General features: G+C 39.9%; 1 protein-coding gene across 1 annotated transcript in view; it reads left to right on the top strand.

The window, feature by feature from the left end:
- The first annotated feature begins 522 nt into the window (after nt 1–522).
- Nucleotides 523–23,281, top strand: part of SLC12A2 (solute carrier family 12 member 2) — a 106,629-nt gene continuing 83,870 nt past the window's right edge. Inside the window, exon 1 of the mRNA XM_061188120.1 lies at nt 523–1,418. Within this exon, the coding sequence (XP_061044103.1) occupies nt 684–1,418 (735 nt within the window). The 5' untranslated portion in view covers nt 523–683. The remainder of the gene's footprint in view (nt 1,419–23,281) is intronic.

Below are 23,281 nucleotides of genomic sequence, written 5' to 3' on the forward strand. Positions count from 1 at the left end.
TTCTCTGGCCGGGTGGTCCGGGCACCGTCCGCAGCCTGGTCTGCCGTGGCCTGTGCTGTCGGCCCACTGACGCGCTGCCCCAGGGGCGGGGAGAGAGGGAGGAGGCCGGGGGGCCCCCGCTCCTCTTCGCCGCAGAGCCGGGCGGGGGAAGGAGGTGGAGGGGTGGGAGGAGGGCGACGGAAGAGGAGGTAGCGGCGCAGAGATCTTCCCGGCGACGGCGGCGAGGCGGCGCTTGACCGCTCCCGGATCGCGTTGCTCATGCTGCCCGAGGCCCGGCGTGGACGGGCCGGACGCGATCCGTGAGTGGGGTAGCGCAGGAGCCGGGATTGGCCGAGAGCCGAGGGAGCCTCCACCGCGCGCCACTGCGGGACCGCGGGTGGGCGGGCTGAGGGGCGGAGGAGCCGCGGGCCCCGCCTCCCGCGTGCTGCAGCGGGAGCCACCACCGCCGCGGCCCCGCCGAGGCTTTAAACAGCGGGGCCCGCCCCGCGCCCGCCGCACTCGCGCGCAGACTCGGCTGCCGGAGGCGTTCGTGCTAGCCCGGGCTAGCGGCGGCGCGTGCGCGGCTTGGAGAGCGACTCCCTCACCTGGCGTTGCGGCAGCAACCACCGCCGGCCGGGGGCGCGGAGGGTGTGCAGCCCGCCAGGTCCGCCAGGCTCTCCGGGTCCGCTGAGCGTCGGGCGGCGATGGAGCCGGGGCCCACGGCGCCCTCCTCCGGCGCCGCGAGGCTGGCGGGGGTCAGGGAGATGCCTCCAGCCGCCGCGCTGGCCGCCGCCGGGATGGACCTGCCCGGCACGGCCGTGCCCCTGGTGCCGGAGGATGCTGCGACTGCGAGCCGGGGCGGCGGCGGGGTCCGCGGGGAGGGCGCCGCGGCGGCCGGTGACGGGCAGGGCAGACCCCTGGGGCCCACCCCGAGCCAGAGCCGCTTCCAGGTGGATCTGGTTTCCGAGAATGCCGGGCGGGCGGCTGCGGCGGCGGCGGCGGTTAACGCTGGGGCGGCGGCCAAGGAGACCCCCGCGGACGGGAAAGCCAGCGGCGAAAGCGGGCTAGCCAAGGGCAGCGAGGAAGCCAAGGGCCGCTTCCGCGTGAACTTCGTGGACCCGGCTGCCTCTTCTTCGGCAGACGAGAGCATGTCGGATGCAGTGGGGATCGGAGGCGACGGGCCCAACGTGAACTTCCAGAACGGCGGGGACACAGTGCTGAGCGAGGGGAGCAGCCTGCACTCGGGCGGCGGCGGCGGCAGTGGGCACCACCAGCACTACTACTATGACACCCACACCAACACCTACTATTTGCGCACCTTTGGCCACAACACTATGGACGCCGTGCCCAGGATCGACCACTACCGGCACACGGCAGCGCAGCTGGGCGAGAAGCTCCTCCGGCCCAGCCTGGCGGAGCTCCACGATGAGCTAGAAAAGGTGAGCTCTCCCGGCCCTCTCTGCAGCCCTCTCGCCAGCCCCCCCTCCTCCCCAGCCGCTGGTCCGCGCTGACCGCGGGATGTAGCTGCCGGCTCTCCTCTGGTGAGGCGGCGTGAATGGACGTGCACGACTCGCTGGCATCTCTGGATTCAGCTGTCAAGGGTGGAATTGCAGAGGAATGTAACTTAATCTCTTAAAAGTTGGCAGCGGGTTAGGCTAGTTACGTGATACCGGAGAGGCTGCATTTAACAATCTCCCCCATCCAGTTATATATCTTGAGTATGCTTTTTTTTTCTCACCCACGCTTAACAATTACCATCCCTCTGAATGACAGTTGTACTTTTAGGCCCCGAGAAGGGAATGTGCAGGAGGTTTAGGTGGTGAGGACGTTTCTCAGGAGGGAGTGGAGAGCACCTACCATCCGTGTCTTTTTTTAAAGGTTGTTGTTGTGTGGGTTATGTACACCCGTTAGGGGTCCCAAGAGTGGGAACATTAGTATTTGAAGGGAAAATCTTAGCAGGGTGTGTTTGTGGTGTATGAATTATTAAAGCTCAATTCTTGCAATCTTGAATGTGCAAAGATATAGAAATCTTAAGTCTTGGGACAAGCTCTTCCTGATAATGGCATAAATCCACTTTTTATAATGTAAACCTTTTGGAAGAGGGTTACATCAAAAAGGCGGGGGGCAGAGTCTAAGAGAGAGGGAGAGAGAAATAGAATTGTTTTTTCTGTGGAGGATGTCCAGAAAGACCTTCTGGGGTCTTGTGTAAGTAGTTATACTTGGTGAACAGAAAACCATGCCTATAAACTCTATTGATTTCTGTAATTCTGTCTTTTATGGCCGCATACAACTTGTATTTTTTCAGGGTACAAAATCGTTCTTTTGAGATGACATTGATGCTTTTGAGATTTGATTAATAATTTTTTATGATTTGGGATTACTTGAAGTCTGCCTTTACAAGTGTATAATGAATACATTGATGGAATTTTGTGAATGCAGAGTTAGCACCATATAGGTTGACACGATCGAAGTGTTGGAAAGTTTAAATACAGAAAGTATGTAATTTCTTTTGGATATGATTATTTGACTTCATACAGTCATTTCATACAAGACTGTACTTGTCCCAGTGTTTGAAAATGTAACATTCATAACATTCATTGAAATAATTGCCGAGGTCCCAACCCTTACAGCTTATTGATTGTTTAAAAGCTTGACATCATTTAGCTTTGGGTAGTACTACTCCTTTCATTCTGTTATGGTATTTTGTCATATCAGAAGAAAAACGATTTTTAAAACACTTATTTTATTCATATTCCTGTAGTTTCTTTCAAATCTATTATATTTTCCTTTCAAAGCTCAAAATTTTTATAAAGCAGATTATATAGCTGGTAATTTCCTTTTTAGAGCATTTTTATTATTGAAAATATTATATAGATATTTTCAGATTTATTTCACCAAAGCCCTGTAGTTTAGTAGTAAAACAGTCTGTATTTACCCGTAAGTCTTAAAAGCTTTTTTTATTGAAGGATATTGTATACCTTGATCTTGTATGCTTCCTAGGAAAGTTTTTTTTATTTTAAATTAAATTCTGTCAATAACAAAGCCCTTCCAGTTCTCCAAATTTTCAGGTTTTTGTTTGGTGTTTTTGGTCAGTTAACAGTATATAAAAAAGAACACCTGTATTGTTTAGATGTATAGTAGTTGAAGAAGTCACCTAGCTTTTCAGCCTCAGCTTCCTCACCTTTCAGAGTTATTTTGAAGATTAGGGGAAAAAAATGTATGCAAAGGCGTACGTTCAGCGCTTGCAAAATAATAGCTAGTATAGTTACCATTTCAATCTTATATTGGCCCTTAAGAAAATACATCGTTAAACTTTAGGACTTCAGTTTTAGATTCTCTTAATTTCTGCATTTTTTCAGTGAATGTAGTATCTAAAATGTTATGTTCAGATTTTCATTTGTGCAGCATGTAGTGTAATGAATTCTTTGTAGTTTTTTACCTTTTACCATTTGGGCCCTTTATGGGCAGCGAAAAAGGTTTATTAGGTTAAATAAGCATAGAACCTCCTCTTGAAGATAATTTTGTTTGGAATTGAGCGAATGGATTAAAGAGATGTGTCATGTTAAGGAGTACAAATCTGGCTATAGATAAACCAATGTTGAAGGAGGGCAGGGGAGGGCTGATAGTATAGGTTGGCTAGATTCCCAAAAGTTGTTCTTCACTTTTTAGATTGACTCTTAACTCCTTAAAACCTTTTCTAATGCTTGTAGCTCTAGGTGAAATCATAATATTTAGAATTCTATAACATTTAATCTTAGCTCTTGATTGACTGTCATGTAGTCTGCTTGGGCCACTGAATGCTTAAATATCTACAATGGATCTAACTTTGTGCTAGGAACTATGGAAGAACAAAAGAAGTAGAAGAAAAGCACTCCAGAAACTTGCTGGGGGAAAGGACTGTAGTGTCTTCTACGTGAATTCCTTTCTTTGCCCAGCACTGTGACTTTTTAAAGTATTTTGCCTAGAATCCAACTGAAGGGGAATAGTTAAATAACCATGGTGCGTCTTGCTATATTATGCAGCCATTCTAGGGCCAGGACCCATGAGTTCTCCATTTATCGAATATTTATTGGGGAGAAGAGTTTGTCAGGTGTGGGCCACCTGGCTGTGGCACTGCGGGATGATGCGGTGATTAGCAAAACAGATACTGACTCTCATACTCTAGGCATACATTAACCAAATGGTTGCACAAATAACCTAGTTACAAACTTTTTTTTTCCCAGTGCTATGAAAGAGAAGGGTTAGAATGCTGGTGAGGATATAATAGGACCTAATTTTAAGTGGGGTGGGTTGGGGAGGCCTTTTTTTTTTTTTTTAACTGTAATTAGATATTACCAAATAAAGTAATAAACAACTCTTAACTTAGAGTGCAAAATGAAAGCACCTTATTATTTTAAAGGTGCAAAAGCAAGAAAATACAGCATAAACTTATCCATTTTTAAACAGTCGTCTGTGTGATGGGTATACAAAGTATGACATTGAAGCTGAAACCTGAAGGCTAAGTTGATGATAAGGCAGAACAGTATTCCAGGCCAAAGGACCAAAATCTGTGTAGATAGTGAGGTGAGAGAGTGGTATGTCCAAAGAACTATGAGGAGGCCAGTATGAGATTTTATTATAAAGGTAGTGGGAAGTTATTGAGTTTTGTGTGAGGTAGCAACATGGTCTGTTTTGTTTTGACACCTTTTGATTGCTGGATGGAGAAGGGTGAGAATGGAAGCAGCTTTTTACTGTGGTCTCCTTACAGGTAATAAGGATTGGGGGCAGAATGAGCGGGATATAGGTGGATTGGATGTGGGAGTGAACGAGAAGCTGATTCCCAGCTTTTGGACTTGAGCAGCTGAATAGATGGTTGGTACTTTGCCTAAGATGGGAAAAGCTGGAGAAGGAATATAGATCGGGGAGGAAAGAAAGAATGCTTTTGAGTAGCCTGCAAGATATCTTAGTCCAAGAGTCATTTTGAGGGAGAAGGGGCAGAATATATTTTATATGTATATGAAATATATGTGTGTATGTGTATATACATATATATGTACATACATATGTACGTGTATATATATTTATGTATTTATCATCTAAAGTCATGCATGAAATTACTTGGGGAGAGTGGGTAAGTAAGAGAACAGAAACAGGGTCTGGGATTGGGCCTGGGGAATGCCTAAAGGTCTACTAGAGATTGTGGCAACACTAGCAAAGGAAGTTAAGAAGGAGCTGTTAGGCTGGTGAGAAATAGCCAGGAGAGCAGTGTCAGGGAAGCTGAGAGAAAAGTGTTTTAAAGAAGGCACAAAGTCTTCAGAGATATGCCAGTAATTGATTTTTTTTTTTTTAAGTATTTCAAAGAATAAAACCGAAGTAGTGATTCCTGCCCCTACAAGAAGAAAGTAAAAAGTGGGGGGTAAACAAATAAGTATTTGATAGACAACTTCAACATGTATGATGGAAAGCATGATTATCAAATGTGGAAAAGTATGTGGTGGAGAATCCATAATAGCTCCTACTGGATTAGAAGCAGTTTTAAAGTAGTTTGAAAAGATTGCATTACCGTTGCAGAGTTGTCCGTAGGCCAAGGTTTGGAGCCTTTTGCTGGTGGTATGTCAAATCTTTGTACGTGGCCTCTCTCTTTTAGCCTCTCTCATTAATAAAAAGGGAAAGGTCAAGGGAACAGCTATATCAAGTGTCTCATGTTTCGCTGAACTTGTTGGTTTTTTCATTTAATTCCTAAGAAATAAGTCTTATACACATTTTACTCATGATAAAATGGGGTTATAAAAAGTGAAGAAATTGCTTAATGCCACTCTCAACAGGAAGTGGTACAGCTGGCATTCACACCCAGGTTTTTCTTATTAATGCCAGGACATAGTAGCTCCTCTTTCTTGTTATTTCTTCTTTCTCCCTATCCCCTGGACCTGCTCTGAGATGGCAGGGATGTTGAGGGGGACATGTTGGGGGTTGCCGACATCACTCTTCTATCTTGACCTCCTGAGAGTAGAATGGTTACACAACTGAGAGAAAAGAGGAGGAATTCTTGTGATAATGTAATTACTGACTAATATGACTGTCTCTTTCACTAGGATCTGAGCTGGTGTCTCATTCATCTCCAGACAGAGAATAGGTAGTTAATAAAGATTCGTTTATCGAGTGTATCAGGGTGGGCAGTTCCTCCCACTTAACAGGGACTTTAAAACACTAAACAAGTGTAGCTGCTGCTCTAAATGGGCTGTGCTGAGTCTTGGACAAGAAATTCCACACACTACTAATCATGTCAGTACAGAGGTTGAGTCTTTGAAGGTCGCCCTGGGGGAACCAGAATGGGTCACATCCCTGGGGATAAGGAATAGAGTAGGTCCAGGAATGAGTAAAGGTGGGACCTTGATCAGAAATATTTGTGCAGGGCACAAACTTGCACTGTTTCACAATTTTGCCAGGGGCCCCACCCTCTAAACCCATGACACCAGAGCTGAAGTCTGGTTTACCTGTAAGACTGTACACATTCTCCAAGTATATACCAACTAACTGCCTGGGGAGAAGGAAAGATAAATTTGGGGATTTAAAATCTGGCAAAAAATCTGTACGCTGCTGTCGTAATCAGTGTCTTCTCTATGTGTGTTTGTGTTCATCGTCACATTCCCAATCTTGTTAGGCCAGAATTTGAAGGACCAAAAGAGCGTTTCTAGGTTCTTATGTATTGAGTGTGTTTGTTTTCACTAATTTTTGATTACATGTTTCATACGTGTTTGTAAAGTCTGTAGCACTAATCAAATTGGCTCCATGCTGAAGTGAAATGAATATGAATTTAGTTATTCAACAAATCTTGATCATCAATAATAGCCCTGTTCTGAGTGCTGGGGTTACAGCCGTGAGCACAACTGAATTGTGGAGCTTTCATTCTAGCAGTAGGAGAGAGTAAACAGATAGGTCAGATGTAACTGCCGTAAGGAAACCGAAAGGTGATAGATGCTGATAGCTGGGGTGGTGTTATTCTGGGGGAGTTAGAGAAGCCCCCTCTGGTACATGAGCAGACACTAGACGGGAGTGAAAGATCAGCCCGTGAAAACACCTGAGGGGAAGAACACTAGGCAGAGGACTGCAAACACCAAGACCTTGAGATGGTAGTGTGCCTGGGGTATGCTTGGCATGACTGAGAAACAAGAGGGCCAGCAAGACTGGAGTGGCTAGCAGGAGAGTCATAGGGGAGGAGGTTAGAGCAATAGTGAAAAACAAACAGTGTAGAACTTGGTAGATCGTGATGAAGACTTGGGGTTTTACCCTGAGTGATGTAGGGAATCATGGAGAGCTTTGAGCACAGACTTGACATGACCTGACTTACATTTTTAAAACATCACTCTTATGCTGTGTGGAGAGTATCCTGTAAGGGGGTAAGAGTGGAAGCTGGGAAACAAGTTAGAAGCCTATTGCAATGTTTTAGTTAAGATGATGATGACTTTTATGAAGGTGATAGTGTTTGATACAATGACAGGTGTTTAGATGCTGGATATGTTTAAAAGGTGGAATTGTTGGGATTTGGTGACTGTTTGGGTGGGGTGTTTTCCCCTGTTGAGAATGGAGTTGATATTTATGAAGAGGTGGGAGACTGGGAAGAGCAAGTTTGGGAGGTGGACTCGAGTTGGGTTTCATTCTACAAATTAGTTCTACAATGGAGCAAACACTTATAAAATTGCAGCTACTGGTTTGGGAAATAATAGAACCTAAGAAAATGGGTTTTAATTTGTAGTATAAAAATGTGCTTTTATGCTACAAATTTCAGGTAAAACCATGAGAACCGGTAGTTTTTCAAATAGAGTATGAAGGGGTGGGGAACTAGTGGGTTGACTCCACAAAGTGAGAGAGTGAGGAATGGACAAGGAAAACTACTTAAATACTGAAGTTAAAAATATATCAATGGTTTCTCATTAAATATGAAATTTATCATCTGCCATTGGATTTATGATTCTTCCATTTTTCACTAGAACCTGTAACAGTGCTTTCTTAAAGCTATTATGAAAAACTTGGAGCCCATGGAGGACTTGAGGATTTCTGATTAGAAGAAGGGGGAAGTCTGAAAGGCAAACATAGCTTAGTGGAATCTTGTCTCTCTGCAGAAGCTGATTGTGGCTGGTGTAGTCATAGTACCCTTGGGCTCAGAAATTTCTCTGCCTTAAATTTTCACTATGCTGTTCCTGAACACTGACAAATTAGCTATTCATCTAGAGTAAGAATACTAGAAACCTCTGGATGGTTCTTTGTTGGGCTGATATGAATTGGTTCCTTCAATGATGTAGCTTCTAACAGAGTTTAGTGTGCGAGTCACTTTGGAGCTTTTTTGCGGGTAGGTAGCTTGGTAGAGCAGGCTTTATTGTACTCCAGTGGAGGAAGACTTAAAGGACCTATGAGGACCCTGATCATCTACTGTAGCATGACTTTTACCCCATCGTTTCACTTAAATAGTTCTTTTATTTATTTATTTATTTAATTCATTTATTTTTGACTGCATTGGGTCTTCGTTGCTGTGCGCGGGCTTTCTCTAGCTGCGGAGAGCGGGGACTACTTCTTTGTGGTGCGCGGGCTTCTCATCGTGGTGGCTTCTCTTGTTGCGGAGCACGGGCTCTAGAACGCAGGCTCAGTAGTTGTGGCACATGGGCTCAGTAGTTGTGGCTCACGGGCTCCAGAGCTCAGGCTCAGTAGTTGTGGCACACGGGCTTAGTTGCTCCGTGGCATGTGGGATCTTCCCGGACCAGGGCTTGAACCCGTGTCCCCTGCATTGGCAGGCAGATTCTTAACCACTGCACCACCAGGGAAGCCCCTCACCTAAATAGTTCTTATTAAAGTCACCAGTGACCTCCTCCATCCTTATCACCAATTCCAGCAAACCTTTTTTCTCAGCAACATTCAACCTTCCAGCAGCATTTGATATTCTTTTGAAGTCTTCCTGATACTTCCTTGGCTTCTGTAACACCACTCTCTCCTTTAGTTTTCCTTCTTTCTCTCTGGCTCTTTCAGCCCAGTGTCTTCTGCATTTTCCTTCATCTCTAAACTGGCCATCCTCTAGGCTTGATTCTGGCTTTCCTTCTTCCTCTGCTGTCTTCTCTCTCTGTATATCCCCTGTCTATATCACCTGTAGGCTAATGGCTGCCCAAATTTTGTCTCCTACTAATACCCCGTTTGTGAGTTCTGGGCATCCAGAGCCTGCTGGACGTTTTTGCTTCCTTTCTAAAAGACACCCCACACTCACAAACTTAAGATTTTTCTTCCTCTGCCTCTGAAAACAAAACCACCCAGGCCCTCTTCCAGTGTGCCCTGTGTGTCTGTGAATGGTACCACCATTCATCGTATTGCACAAGTGAGAAAACTGAGTCATCCTTGACACTTTTTCTCACCTCTCTACATCCAGTTCATCACCGAGTTCTTTGTATCACTTTTATTTCCTAAATATTATTTTCATCCTCACTGCTACCATCCTAGAGCAGTCTGTAGCATATATTTCTCCAGTAGCCTTCTCTGCTTTCCCCTATTCACTATGCCCTCCTATTACTATTGTGCCTGGAGTGATCTTTCTAAAACAAAATTGATCATGTTATTCCTTGGCTTAAAATTAGCCCTGCATTGTCTAGCTCTGGCCTGCCTCTTCTTTAGTGTTTCAGTTTCTCAATGGCACAGTACTTCCTCTGGCCATAGTGCCTTTGTATGTAATAGTATCCATGAATTCTTCCTCCCTTCTCCCCCATACCACACTGATAACTTTTCAGTCTTAATATTTCACTTCAATCTTTATATTTCCTGAGAGAGGAAGCCTTTATCCTCCAGTCTAGGACAAACCTCTTTTCTCTTCTAGCCCTTATTTCAGTTAGTGGGAGTATGTTTGTTAAGATGGTTATTTGAGTAAACTTGAGTCGACTTCAAGCTCCATGAGAAGCAGACTATGTCTGTGACTGTTTGTCATTATGTCCCTACTACATAGTAGACCCTCAATCAATACACATTGAATAATAGAACTATTCTTTATAAATTATTGTAATACAGAAGAATCTTAAACTCTTTTATGTACCTTATATTGTCATCTAGAATCCCTAAAGGACATTTGACAGGCAGATGGCCCCAGTTTGCACATTTGGAATTTAAGACACAAGAGAACTAAGTAACCTGTCCAAAATCATAAGACCTGTAACTGGCAGAGCCACGGTTGGAACTTGCAGCAACCGTTTTGACTCCCAGTTGATGTTAATTCCAATGTCCTACAGTTTAATACTATGTAAGTTCTTGCTATTTTGGTTTTAATTCCCATGGCAGTTGTGTTTTAGTTCATTGAAGATAAAGTAGAAAATATTTGGACCCCTCAGTTTCACTGTATGGATAGATCTTTTCCCAACAGAAAAATATTTTTTAAAAAATTTAAGTATAACAAGGTTTCTTATAAATGGAATCATAGTAAGTTTTTTTTTTAATTTCTTCTGCTTTTCTTATCTGTATCTCCCAAAAGTGTAATGTAAATGTTTAAATGTTCTAGGGTTGCACTTTTCAGTACTATAACCACTAGTCACATTTGGCTGTTAAACTAAATTTTTTTATTTTTTTAATATTTATTTATTTATTTATTATTTTTGGCTCCATTGGGTCTTAGTTGCAGCACACGGGATCTTTCATTGCAGCATGCAGACTTCTCTCTAGTTGTGGTGTGTGGGCTCCAGAGCACCAGCTCAGTAGTTGCAGTGCATGGGCTCCGGAGTGTGTGGGCTCTGTAGTTGTGGCGCACGGGCTCCAGAGCGCGTGGGCTCTGTAGTTGAGGCATGTGGGCTCTCTAGTTGTGGTGTGTGGGCTTAGTTGCCCTGCGGCCTGTGGGATCTTAGTTCCCTGACCAGGGATTGAACCCATGTCCCCTGCATTGGAAGGCGGATTCTTAACCACTGGACCGCCAGGGAAGTCCCTAAACTAAGTATAAGTTAAAAGTTAAAAATGCATTTACTTGAGCCAAATTTTAAGTGCTCAATACCCACATGTTGGCTAGTGGCTACCATACTGGACAGTGAAGATACAGAACATTTCCCTCATCACAGAGAAATCAGTTAGCCAGTGCTGTCAGGGGAAGTGATATTTAAAGGAACTTTTCCCTTCCCTCATTCCTCCTTTCTTGGATTTCTCCCTTCCTTTTCTTACATGTTAAATAGTCACCACTAGTTTAAAATTATTAAACAGTCAAATTTTCTCTAATTTTGCATGAGATCCTTCCTTAAATAAAGTTGTCTAAACATATTAGGCCCTCAATGAAACATTTGTTTTGAATCACTGGAATTTATCTCTTTCTGAGAATGGAGATCTTTAATATTGGAAAGGGTCTTTAATATTGGAAAGGCTGTGAAGAATTTCTTAATATTGTATAAAGTGTTAAGTTTCCAAAGCACTCTTAACTCATGTATCTGTATTTGGTCTTCAAATCTATCTTTGGAGGAGATGGGTTTTCAGAAGGTCTTAGAGTAGCAGTCATATTTTGCAAGGTTGTTGTTTGCCTAAGCACTTAACTAATACTTGGTAAGGCTGCATCTCTTTGGAACTAGCTCTCTGTCTCCCTTTTCTTTTGGACCAGTGATTCCCAAATGTCTAAAAGAATTACCTGGAGAAAAATTACAGATTCCTCTCTCCCAAAGAATATACATGCCATTTTAAAAAAGCTTTCCTGGTGATTCCCAGAGAGCCAGGTTTCAGAACCAATGTCCTAGACAGACTTTGGTTATCATTAATGACAGTAGTACATAGTTGTGGGGGTTTTTGTTGCTTTGTTTGTTTGTTTTGATATGCTGATTGTCAGTTTTGAAACATCCTACTATAGGAACCTATCAAAGATCTGGATTTAACCCTTAGATAACTGTATAATGAATTGTATAATGTTACCAGTTATTCAACACCTGTCATGTTTCAGGAGCAGTCTGTAGTCTGTGCACAGTAATCTTCCAAACCAGTTAGTTTACAGATAGACAAACTCAGAGGCTAATAGCAACTTGCCTAAATCTCACAGCCAGTGAGTGGTAGATGCTGGATTTAAACATAGACATGTTAATGAAACCTCACATGTGAGGTGCTAGGACAAATCCTGTAGGGAAGTCAGACACACAAGTACTAACTGATGAGTTCACATGGAATAGCTGGAGTGAGATATTACCTCTCTTTTATAGAACCTAATGGTTTCAGACATAAATAATCAGGCTATACTATTTTAGAAGTTAAGCTTTATGATAAATTATTCTTAGTACTGGCTTACCTGTAAATTTCCAGAAATAATAGATTTGGCTTGTAGGACTTGAAAAATTATCGTTTCACCTATTTCAGTCCCAATTATTTGGCAGATATGCTGATTAGAAACAAAGCTGATTCAGTAATTAAGCAAAGCAGCAACAATAACAACCAAAAGGCCTCATTTAAAAGGGTTCAGCACACCTGCACTTGGGGACTACATAGTTAAACTTTATACACAGTTATAACAAATATGGCCTTCTGGTTTTCAGAACGAGGGCAGATTAGAAGGGAAAATGAACACTGGCAGAGGTGGATTCAAAGATGACCAGCACATTATACAGATAGAAAATAAGAAAATCATAAAAAGCAGAAAATAGCAGTCTAGAATAGCTCTTGAGTAGACGCAGAGACAGGACCTGAGTTTTGGTTGTCACAGTATCTCCATCTAGCATAGTGCTGGCACAAAGTAACCATGGTGTTTTAAATCTCAATACAAAAAGAGTCAGCCAACTACACATTTTTGGAAAATTTCTGTCTCATGTCATCCTAGAGTATCGCATTTTAAGAGGCTAAGTATTAGTCCTTTTCGGAACCAACACTTTAAAAATTTACTCCAAGGGTTTCGTTGTACTTTGTTTATTTAAAATGTTTATTACCGTATCATTATGAAGAGAAGATAATATAGGAGGTTTGAAAAACAGAGAAAGTTAAAGACCTCAAATCCTTAACACTTTTGCATTTTTATATACATGTAAAAATTATGATTTTATATCCTACTCTTCCCACCTAGCATTAAATAACTGATCATAAGTAATCAGTTTCCTATGTCACCCATAGTAATCTTCTATTTAAGTGAATGTTTTTATGATACTCTCATACGTGTACCGTATGATATGTGTACCATAACTTGCATTTTCTCTGCAGACTCTTTAGTTCATTTACATTTATTGTGATTTGGCTGTTATTAGGCATGGTATTTTGCTATTTGTTGGTTTTCGTACCCGTTTTTGTTCCTCTCATCCTCTTTTCCTGCCATCTTCTATGCTAATCAGATCTTTTTTAATATCCATTTTAATTCTATTTACTTTCTTGTTATATATCTCTTTGCATTATTATTTCAGTGGTTGTTCCACTTACAGAGAATATTGAATTTTTTCAGCTAAAATATAAGAACCTTAAAACAGAATACTTTTCTTAGTACTTTGGTCATCATGTAAATTACAAACCCAGCAATACAGTGTTGTACTTTTTGTTTTCAACAAAAGTCCTACGACTTTAAAAAAAAGAGGAAAGAATGCTTATATGGTGTTTTATTTCCTTTTTTTTTTTTTTCTTCCATTTCTTCTTGTAGCTCTGTGTTGCCATCTGATACTATTTCCCTTCCTTCAGTAGTTGTTGTAAGGGAGGTCAACTGGCAACAAAATTCTTTGTTTTTATTATCTGAAGATGCCTTTACTTCACTTTTGAAGGATAGTTTTGCTGGATGTCAGTTTCCTGGTTGCCAGGGTTTTCTTCTTTCAGTGGTTTGAGTATGCACTTCCAGTGTCTTCTGCCCACGATTGTTTCCGATAAGACAGCCATTAATCATACCATTGCTCATCTGTATATGATACATTGGTTTTCTGTGGTTGCTTTCAAGATATATTCTTTACCTTTGGCTTTCAGGAATTTGTACATAGGGGCTTTTCTCTTTGTGTGGATCCTTTTTGGGTTTAAATTTCTTGTATCTGTAGGTTAATGGGTTTCACTGCTACCTCCAGCCATTTCCACTCTGCTGTTGAATCCATCTAATGAATTTTTTATTTTGATTTTCAGATTAAGAATCTCTAATTTTTAAAATATAGCTTCCATTGCTCTGTTGAGATTCCATCTGTTACTCACTGATACCGTATTTACCTTTAATTTTTTAATATATTCATTATAGCTATTTTGAAGTCTTTGTCTCTCATATCTAACATCTGGGCCCACTTGGAGTTAATGTCTAATGACTTTTTTTCTTGATTATGGGTTATATTTTCCTGTTCAGTAATATTTTGGGTTAAAGACTAGACTTGTATGTAGATAACACATTGTAGCAACTTTGGGTAGTTGTTTTTTTCAGTATTCTCCTAAAGATTATTGTTTTTTGTTCTAACAGGTACTTAAGTTGCCTAGATTCAAACTGCACACTGAGTTCTCTTTCCCCACTATGCAGTACCTGATATCTCTGTTGTGTCCTGTGTTTTCAGCTGCTGCTTTTTTAGCCTGTCTCTTTGGGGGTGTGTGTGTGTGTATGTGTGTGGTGCAGATCCTCCCCTGTACCTGTGTGATTTAGTGGTCACCTGAGATTTGGGGCTTACCCTCGCTATCATTCTGTTTTTTTTTTCTAGAGATTCCCACTTAATTTCTAGTTCGTCTTTTGGCTCTTGGGCTCTCTTTTCTAATATTTCAAGCTAGGAAGGCTTCACTTTAAGCCGTCCAAGTTACACACACTTGGGGAAGTGCTCTCAGTTGAAAAAGAAAGCAAACTCAGTGCAGCTGTATCTATCTAAGAGTATTTCCTTTCTGGTCTTTGCTTTTTTTCAATCTGTCCTAGTTTTTATTCCATACATAGATAGTTTAGCTGTCAGTCAGGGGTTTAAATCTTGGCCTTTCCGCTTAATGCTTGTGTGACCTTCAGAAAAAGAACTTGCCACTTCAGGTTCTCAGTTTCCTTCTACAGAAAATGGGAAAGATGATAATTCATAGTGAGAAATAGCACATATTCATGTGAGAAATACATGAACTACCAAGTGCATACCATGTGCTAAATGTAGTTTTTGTTATCGTGTGTTTCTCCATGTATATTGCTTTTCTAATACTTTACCCATTTAGGATATTGTAAGTCATATATTTATATCTTTGACAACTTTTGGTTCTCCTTATTTTAAAAATGAAACAATTTGAAATGTAAATGACACAGTTATACCTTGCAGTATCACTTAATAATATAAGTTTTCTGGTAACTTGAATTAAAATGTTTTTAAGCTATTTGTTGACATTAGCAAGTTGTGTGGGATTTGAAATAATGTATAAATGATGCTATGCATAATGCATTTTGTTGTAACTCAGTCTTGAACATGATAGGCTAGGTAGAGGACTGAATTCTTTGACTGCAATCAGCAGTTCTGACTTGGTTCATTGTAAAGTCACATGGTCACAGCATCCACTTTTATCTGTGGCACTTGAGTTTTGAGCTTTGCATTAATGCCACTGGATATTAATAGACCATTGTTAACCAGAGCAGATTGGATTCCTGTAAAACAATACTTTGTTTTGAGAGCATAGTCTGTATGGGGAGCATTACACTGAATACACCAATCACCGACAGCACGGATAGGAAATGTTGGTAGCTTTGGGGTGATATAATTGGCTAGTACTTAATGAAAAAATGGTTAGAATTAGCCCAGCCACTTTGGCATCTAAACTTGCATATGTATGCATCCATTTTTAGTTACTGATTTGGCTTTGTTTCATAATATTAATTTAACACTTTAGCTTACTTTGGTATTAAGAAGATGCTATTAAACTATATGAGAAATTTTTATCTAAAGTATCTTGATGGATACTTCAGTTCAGAAGTTTGTTTTTAGGATTTAAATACCATTTTTTGGTGAACTTTAACTTTTTTGAAGTGTAATTTTGGGTTTTTTTTAAATCAATAATAAGCTGCTTGTAAAGAAAGCAGTGAATTCTTTTATACTAACTGTGCCCTGAAATGAAGATTCCCCACTCCTCTGGCTGTCAGTAACAGTGATTTAATTTGCTTAAATAAAGCTAGGCCCAGAAGTTTTGCTTCTGTTCTCCTACTGTGCAATCTGATATTAACCCTAGCTAGTGTTGCTATGATGTGCTTATCAGTTGCCACCAAAGCAAACAGCACAGGGAGGAAGCTCTCATTTATTAAACACATTTTTAGCACTAGAGAAGGTACAAAAGATTTCTAGTAGCGTGATCATTGGTCCTCAAAGCCAGGTTCTTCACACTATATCCTATTGACTTGTTGATGGTGTAGGTAATAAATCTTTTACCACCATTCAGAATGGAGATGCCATATTTCTATGTATAGGTCAGTGTTTTTGTTTATTCTTCCAGAGGTAATCTTAAACTGCCAGTATTATAGGAAGCAGTGTAGTAGAGTCTAGATTAATAATGTTTTGCAGTACTTATTTTTGTGTATTTGTTCAACATCCAGTTATTTAAACTCACCCCATAGGCAGTTGAAATAATCACTTATTTGTTGTTTATAATAATAGCCAAAATTTATCAATCACTTACCCTGTTAATGTCAGACAATGTACCAAGCAGTTAATACATTTTCTTTTTTAATCTTTTAAAGTCTTTTTATTTTATTTTTTTAGACATTTTCCCCATGGTTTTATTTATTTATTTATTTTTAAATTTTTATTTTATTTTTGGCTGTGTTGGGTCTTTGTTACTGCGTGGGCTTTCTCTAGTTGCAGCGAGCGGGGACTACTCTTTGTTGCGGTGCGCAGGCTTCTCATTGCAGTGGCCTCTCTTGTTGCGGAGCTCGGGCTCTAGGCACACAGGCTTCAGTAGTTGTGGCTCGTGGGCTCCAGAGCACAGGCTCAGTAGTTGTGGCGCATGGGGCTTAGTTGCTCCGTGGCATGTGGGATCTTCCCGGACCAGGGCTCGAACCCGTGTCCCCTGCAGTGGCAGGCATATTCTTAACCACTGCGCCACCAGGGAAGCCCTAAAGGTCTTTTTAGATTGTGGTATATAGCAGAGAAAAAAAATGTAAAGCCTAAATGCATAACTTAATCAAGTGATCACCACCCAGATCAAGGAATAGAACATTGCTGGCACTGCAGAAACCCTCTGTGCACCCCATTCTGATCTACCTGTGCCAAAAGTAGCCACTGTCCTGACTTAATGGTGATCATTTATTTGGGTCTGGGTCTTGGTATTTTGTTTGTTTGTTTGTTTTTGTCACCTTTATGTATTCTGGAAGACCATTAGTCTAGTTTTGCCTGCTTTAAAACTTTATATGGAATCACACAGTGCTTTTTTATCTGTCATCTTTTGCTCACTGTTATGTTTGTGTATATTTATAATTCATTCATGTGTATTGCTAATTATCTTCCATTATATGAAATGCTACAATTCTGTAGTTGTGGATGTTTGAGACTGTTTCTGGTCCTTGGCAATTCTTAGCAATGCTGATATGAACATTTTAATATAAGTGTCCTACTTCATTTAAGTGTTGTTTATCTATAGGGATATATCTAGGAGTAGAATTGCTGGGTTAAAAGGTATGCATTTTTTTCAGCTTAAGAAGATAATGCCCAAACTTCTTTTCCAAAGTTGTGTACCAATTTATATTCCCACCAGCAGTGTATGAGAGTTTTTGTGTTCTATACAATCATGATATTTTCTCACTTTATCTTCTCAAACACTATGGGATAGGTAATATTATCTCCATTTTATAGATGTGGAAACTGAGGGCCAGAGGTGTTAACTTGCCAGAGTTCACATAGCTAGTGATAGCAGAGCTAGATTTTGAACTTGGATCTGACTCAGGAGCAGACACTTAAAATTTTACTTGTTACTATTTCAGGACATTATTTGGAAAACAGGTATTGCCCATAAAGACTCAATATTCATTCACTATGTCTTTGATTAAAAATGACAGGGAGAGGTCTGTACCCTTGTGAACCTTCCATGTTAATACATATTGAAGGAGTGGAGGTAGGTACATAGATTACAAGAGCTGAATAAAAAAAAAAATACTGGGTGTGATATATGCTATGAAGAAGAAAAAAGGGGCACTGCTGAGAAGAAACTCTGTGTTGGGTGGTCTGGGAAGGAGACTACACTTGAGCTAAGACCTAAAGTTTGAGAAGGAGCCAGCCATCTTCAAAGTGTGTTAAAGACAGGGAATAGCAAGCAAAAAGTCCCCCAGGAGAAAATACTTTAAAATCAACATTTCAGCAATAAAGCAGTATTATATCAAATTAAATATTTGATAGAACTCTTTCAGTAATTTTCTAACTTAAAGGATAGGATTTTGAAGGTGTATAAAAACTTCAAGGAAAATTAATAGAAATAATAAAGTGGTGTATGATTGGAAAAATACAGAGACTTCTAAAACAGACTAATATTTACTTTTTCTTTAATCATGTCAAATCTTACTATGCGTGGTAATAAAACATTAATGACAAATCTCAAGAATTCTGTGTGGATAATTTTCTTTTTCAAGCCTTCCTGAAAGGGCATGGATGTGTAAGTGGACCAAGGGGTGAAGAGGTTGCAATGGTAAAGCATGTACGGGAAGAAGGAACCTAGTATGACCCAGAGCATTTGATCAAAAGGAGTTGCTAGCTTGCGCTGCTAATGTCCGTTTTTAATTGGAAAAAGAAAATTCTAGGTAACATAGAAACTGAACGATTTATTGGTCTGTTTTAACTACCCTGTCTACCACCATAGCCTCCAAATAAGCTCCTAAAGTTAAATAACTCGTATAACTCTATTTAGGACACAATTTCATATTAAACATTTTACGTGCCTTCCAGGTGGGTCATATCTGTGCACTAGCAATTTTTTCTCCTCCGTAGGAGGTCTGATCCAGCTGTCTGTAACAGTCCTGTAGGGCTAGGGCAAAGAGTTTCGCACACACTGTAGACCCTGGGGGAATTTCTACAAAGAGCAAAGAGATTTTAAAAAATACCCTCTGGTGTCATACACCGCGCAGAACTTCTGCTGTCATTTTTGTGAGGACTGTGTCAGAAACCCTTAGCTTCTGTAGATTTGGAAGCAGAGGAAGGAGGGAAGGATGAAGCAAGGTAAAGAGTGAAAATAGCTGAGGAATTGGGAAGTTTGAGCAGGACAGTTTCTTAAGTTGGGCGATTTGTCTAATGTCTCCTTGCCCAAAATAGGTAACTTAAAATAATTCACCTTGGCTCACTGTAATATGTGGAATTCTACCATTTAGAAGATTCTCTGCATTGCCACATTAATAGCTACATGGTTTGGGGTAAGTTAACCTGTCAAAAGACTGTTCGCACATTTGTTAAGTGGAGATTAGATCTATCTCTCAAAGATGTGCCAGTTCAGGGAAATAGGGTGTGAAAGCATTTAGGGAAGTGTCTGGAACACAGTAGGCTTTCAGTAAATGTTGGCTGTAATTAAAGGAAGCCAGAGAGATTATGAGGGTCTCCTATACTACGAATTCTTATTTTACCCCATGAGTAATGGATAGCCAAACCTAGATTATGTACAACTGTATTTTGTATGAAACTTTTGTTTCTTGACAGTAGAAAAACTACTATTTTGATGTATCTTGCAATATTACTTTGCACAAAAAATCTTGTGTATATCACAATAAACTTGAATTGGGTTGGATTCTATGCCAGGGTTCACCTTACCCCAAATATGCAAAACCAAATTATTGCCTAACCTATAAATCAATTCTTATCCAGAGTCAAACTCTTTAAAAGTCATGGAGAAAAAAATCATCCTTTTCCCTGTTATATTTTCCAAGTGTGTTTGTAGTTATAGGAAATAGTAAGAGAATTGCTCAGAAAAAGATGGAAGTAAAGTGTATTAAACTACTAAGGCAGATTGTTACACTGCTAAATAGGCTTTTCCATCTTGTTTTTCATTTAGTACAAATATTAATTGGGGAGAATTTAAAACTTCTGGAATGAATTATTTCAGTTCTATTTATGTGTGATCACCCTTCATGTTGAACTTGTGACCTTTTTGGTAGTTGTAATTAACAGAAATTTTTAGCATTTAGATGATATGGTCTGCCAGAATAATTTGAAATCGGATAACTTGAATGAGGGTAGACAGTTCTGTATATTTAAAAATTTCTCTGTTTTCTACCATAGCTACTACCCTGTACATAGCATCTTCTAAATAAGTAGTTGTTAAATGCATGCAAAATTTTATAAGCTATTATCTGCCCCCCCGACATTGTTTTCCAGTTCAGGTAGTTTTTTTTTTTTCTGTTGCTTAAGATTATTTGGTAAGGTTGATTTACTGTGTAAAAAGTAACATCAGTTGTGATTGGGATCCAAATTTTATTTCATAGATCAAAATGCTAGGATGCAGTGTAGTTCCCTAGTCTTCATTTGGCAGGGTAAATGATTGACGCACATTTTGCGGCAGCCAGAAAATGATCAGCCAGTGCATATAATTTTGTCATATTGAAAAAATAAAGCCGTCTCATATTATATCCTATCTTTATTCCTTTGCAGCTTTCTTCATCTTCAATAATTTTAGCTTTTTTTTTTATGTAAACGAATACCTTATCTTACACAATCCTCACATTAACTATGTAAGTTAATGTATTAGTTTAATAACCACTTTCTAGTTGCAGAGATAATGCTAATAGAAAATTTTGTTTCCCTATGGACTTCCCTGGTGGTGCAGTGGTTAAGAATCTGCTTGCCAATGCAGGGGACACAGGTTCAAGCTCTGGTCCAGGAAGATCCCACATGCCGTGGAGCAGCTGAGCCCTTGTGCCACAACCACTGAGCCTGCACTCTAGAGCCCGTGAGCCACAACTACTGAGCCCGCGTGCCTAGAGCCTGTGCTCCGCAACAAGAGAAGTCACCACAATGAGAAGCCAGTGCACCACAACGAAGAGCAACCCCTGCTCGCCACAACTAGAGAAAGCTCGCACGCAGCAACAAAAAAGAAAAAAAAGAAAAAAAAAAAAAGAAAATTTTGTTTCTCTAAATAAATGAACCTTAACACAGAAGCATGGATTCATAATGGATCCATAAAACATGATCAAGATTTAATGCAAGATATGTTTCAGAGATGCAGTGTGGGGACAAAAGGAGGAGTACCCGTAGTTGCAAGAGGAGTTAAGGGATGCTCACTGGCATGGGTTTTGGTCCTCCGTATAACATGGAGGACCTTTTTATAACATTCATAAAAAATGAATATATTTGGGTTTGAGCTTCCCAGAAGGTGCCACAGGAGCAGCATTGACTGGGCACTGAGAGCATGTACAGCCTCAGGGAAAATGCTGCCTTTGCTCTGATAGGGTCAGCTGAGTGTGTAATCTTGTTCTTGTTGAGAAGTGGCTGGGCATTGAAAAGCCAGGCCATCTAGGAATAATTTTCCTACTAATCCTTTTGAAATGTGTAACTGTGAGTCACCCTCTTACATTTCTAACATGGCACTGAAACTTAAATTGCTGTATTATAATCAAGCTGTATCAGTTGGCTTGATAGTCAAGCCCGAGAAACCTCAGCTGCTCTATGTGGCTGTAACACATTGATCTTTATTTACAGTCTTGAGACTCCAAGGAAATGGTACAGGTGGGCAGGGATTATTATCTCCATTTTACAGATTAGGAAGCTGTCACAGAGAGGCTGTGACTTGAAAAGAGGTATCAACTGTTTTTTTTTTTTTTTTGACTGGATTAAACAACTAATAGAGGCTTCTTGGTATAGTAGAAAATGCCCTGGATAGAAGATAGAAAACCTACCTGTCATCTCTAGCCTCTACTATAAAAATACCAACTCTGGGAGGGCTGAAACGTCCCTAACATGGTTCTTGATAAAACTGATTAATAAATATTTGTTTAATGAATGAGTGGAAGGATGTGGTTGTGGTTTATGCTCAGAAACTGCTTTTTGCAACTGTAGAATCTTCAAGTAACAGAAAAATATCAGAAGTTATTTTAAGGGACTGGAACATTTCCCCCTTCAAAAAGTGTCCATATTTGAGCATCCTTAAGTCTACCTGGAAACAATATTGTAGCAGCCATAGACCTAAAGAGATAGTTTGGTACAGCTTTGCTCAGTTGTTCTTTAAAGCACCAGTAAACCAAAATAATAAGCCCAAACATTTTCCCCTCCTCCCAAATTTTAAAAAATTATGTAGGTTACTGTCTTTTGCCTACTATGGCCTGAAATTGCTGAGCTAAGATACTTTTGCCAAGTCTTTACCAGTTTAACTGTAAAAAGAATAAATTTGTATAAAAATGAATATATTTGGTAATAGGCTTTGCCAGAAATGTGTTTTATTATATTCTAACTGTATTCAAAAGTTGCACTGTCTAGATTTTTCTTTGTACAATGATAACCACCTTTATTCAACTTTGGAAAAAACATCATAAATCATTCTGAGCACTGCACAATCATCTTTCATGGGTATTAACATCCTTGTCCAGTGATGTCGCAAAGACCATCTACACTACTTTGTATACTTGAGATGATAGTCTTGTGAACTTAGTAACTGGGATGTCTGAAGAAAGAAAATAACTGACATTTTAGTGTAATGTGTACCTAAAGCATTTATCAATGAAAAGTGTGTTGGTGTGCCCATGATGAGGATGTACACAGAAGACAATACTGCACTCTCGGTTACAGAGCCAGTGAAAGCAGTGTTAAGGTTTCTAATTGTAATTTTTTTAAAGCTTGGATAAGTATTTTTTCCTAAAGCTTTATTGTTGTTCATCACTTTAAAAAGAAATCTGTCTTCATCCTAGGTTGTCTCTAAAATACTGAAGAAAATTCTGCTGTTAGGGAAGAAACAATAGCTTGATTTTTTAAGAATTTTTTTACTGAGAAATCATCAATAAGCCTAGCCTTTGTGTTTCAGTTGTATTTTTTTTTTTAGGGCAAGCAGAGTATGAGTTATGACCTTTGATATGTAAAGGGTAATTTAAATCAGTGAATTCAAAACAAGTTAATTTTTGGATATTGGAAACTGAAAAACTAAAATTTTAAGATGTGTATTGCTAAATAAATCTAAAATCAATTTACATTATAAAGGATCTTAATTATTAAGAACTTTATTTTTTTGATGGAAAGTTTTTTTTTTTATTTTATTTAAGAAATTTTTATATTGGAGCATAGTTGATTAACAATGTTGTGTTAGTTTTAGGCATATAGCACAGTGATCCAGTTATACATGTATCTATTCTTTTCAAATTCATTTCCCATTTATGTTACTACAGAATATTGAGCAGTGTTCCTTGTGCTATACAGTAGGTCCTTGTTGGTTATCTGTTTTAAATATAGCAGGGTGTACAAGTCACTCCCACACTTTCACACTTCCAATCCATCCCTCCCCCTTC

This window comes from Eubalaena glacialis, chromosome 4 (genome assembly GCF_028564815.1).
Source record: "Eubalaena glacialis isolate mEubGla1 chromosome 4, mEubGla1.1.hap2.+ XY, whole genome shotgun sequence".
NCBI classification, from domain to species: Eukaryota; Metazoa; Chordata; class Mammalia; order Artiodactyla; family Balaenidae; genus Eubalaena; species Eubalaena glacialis.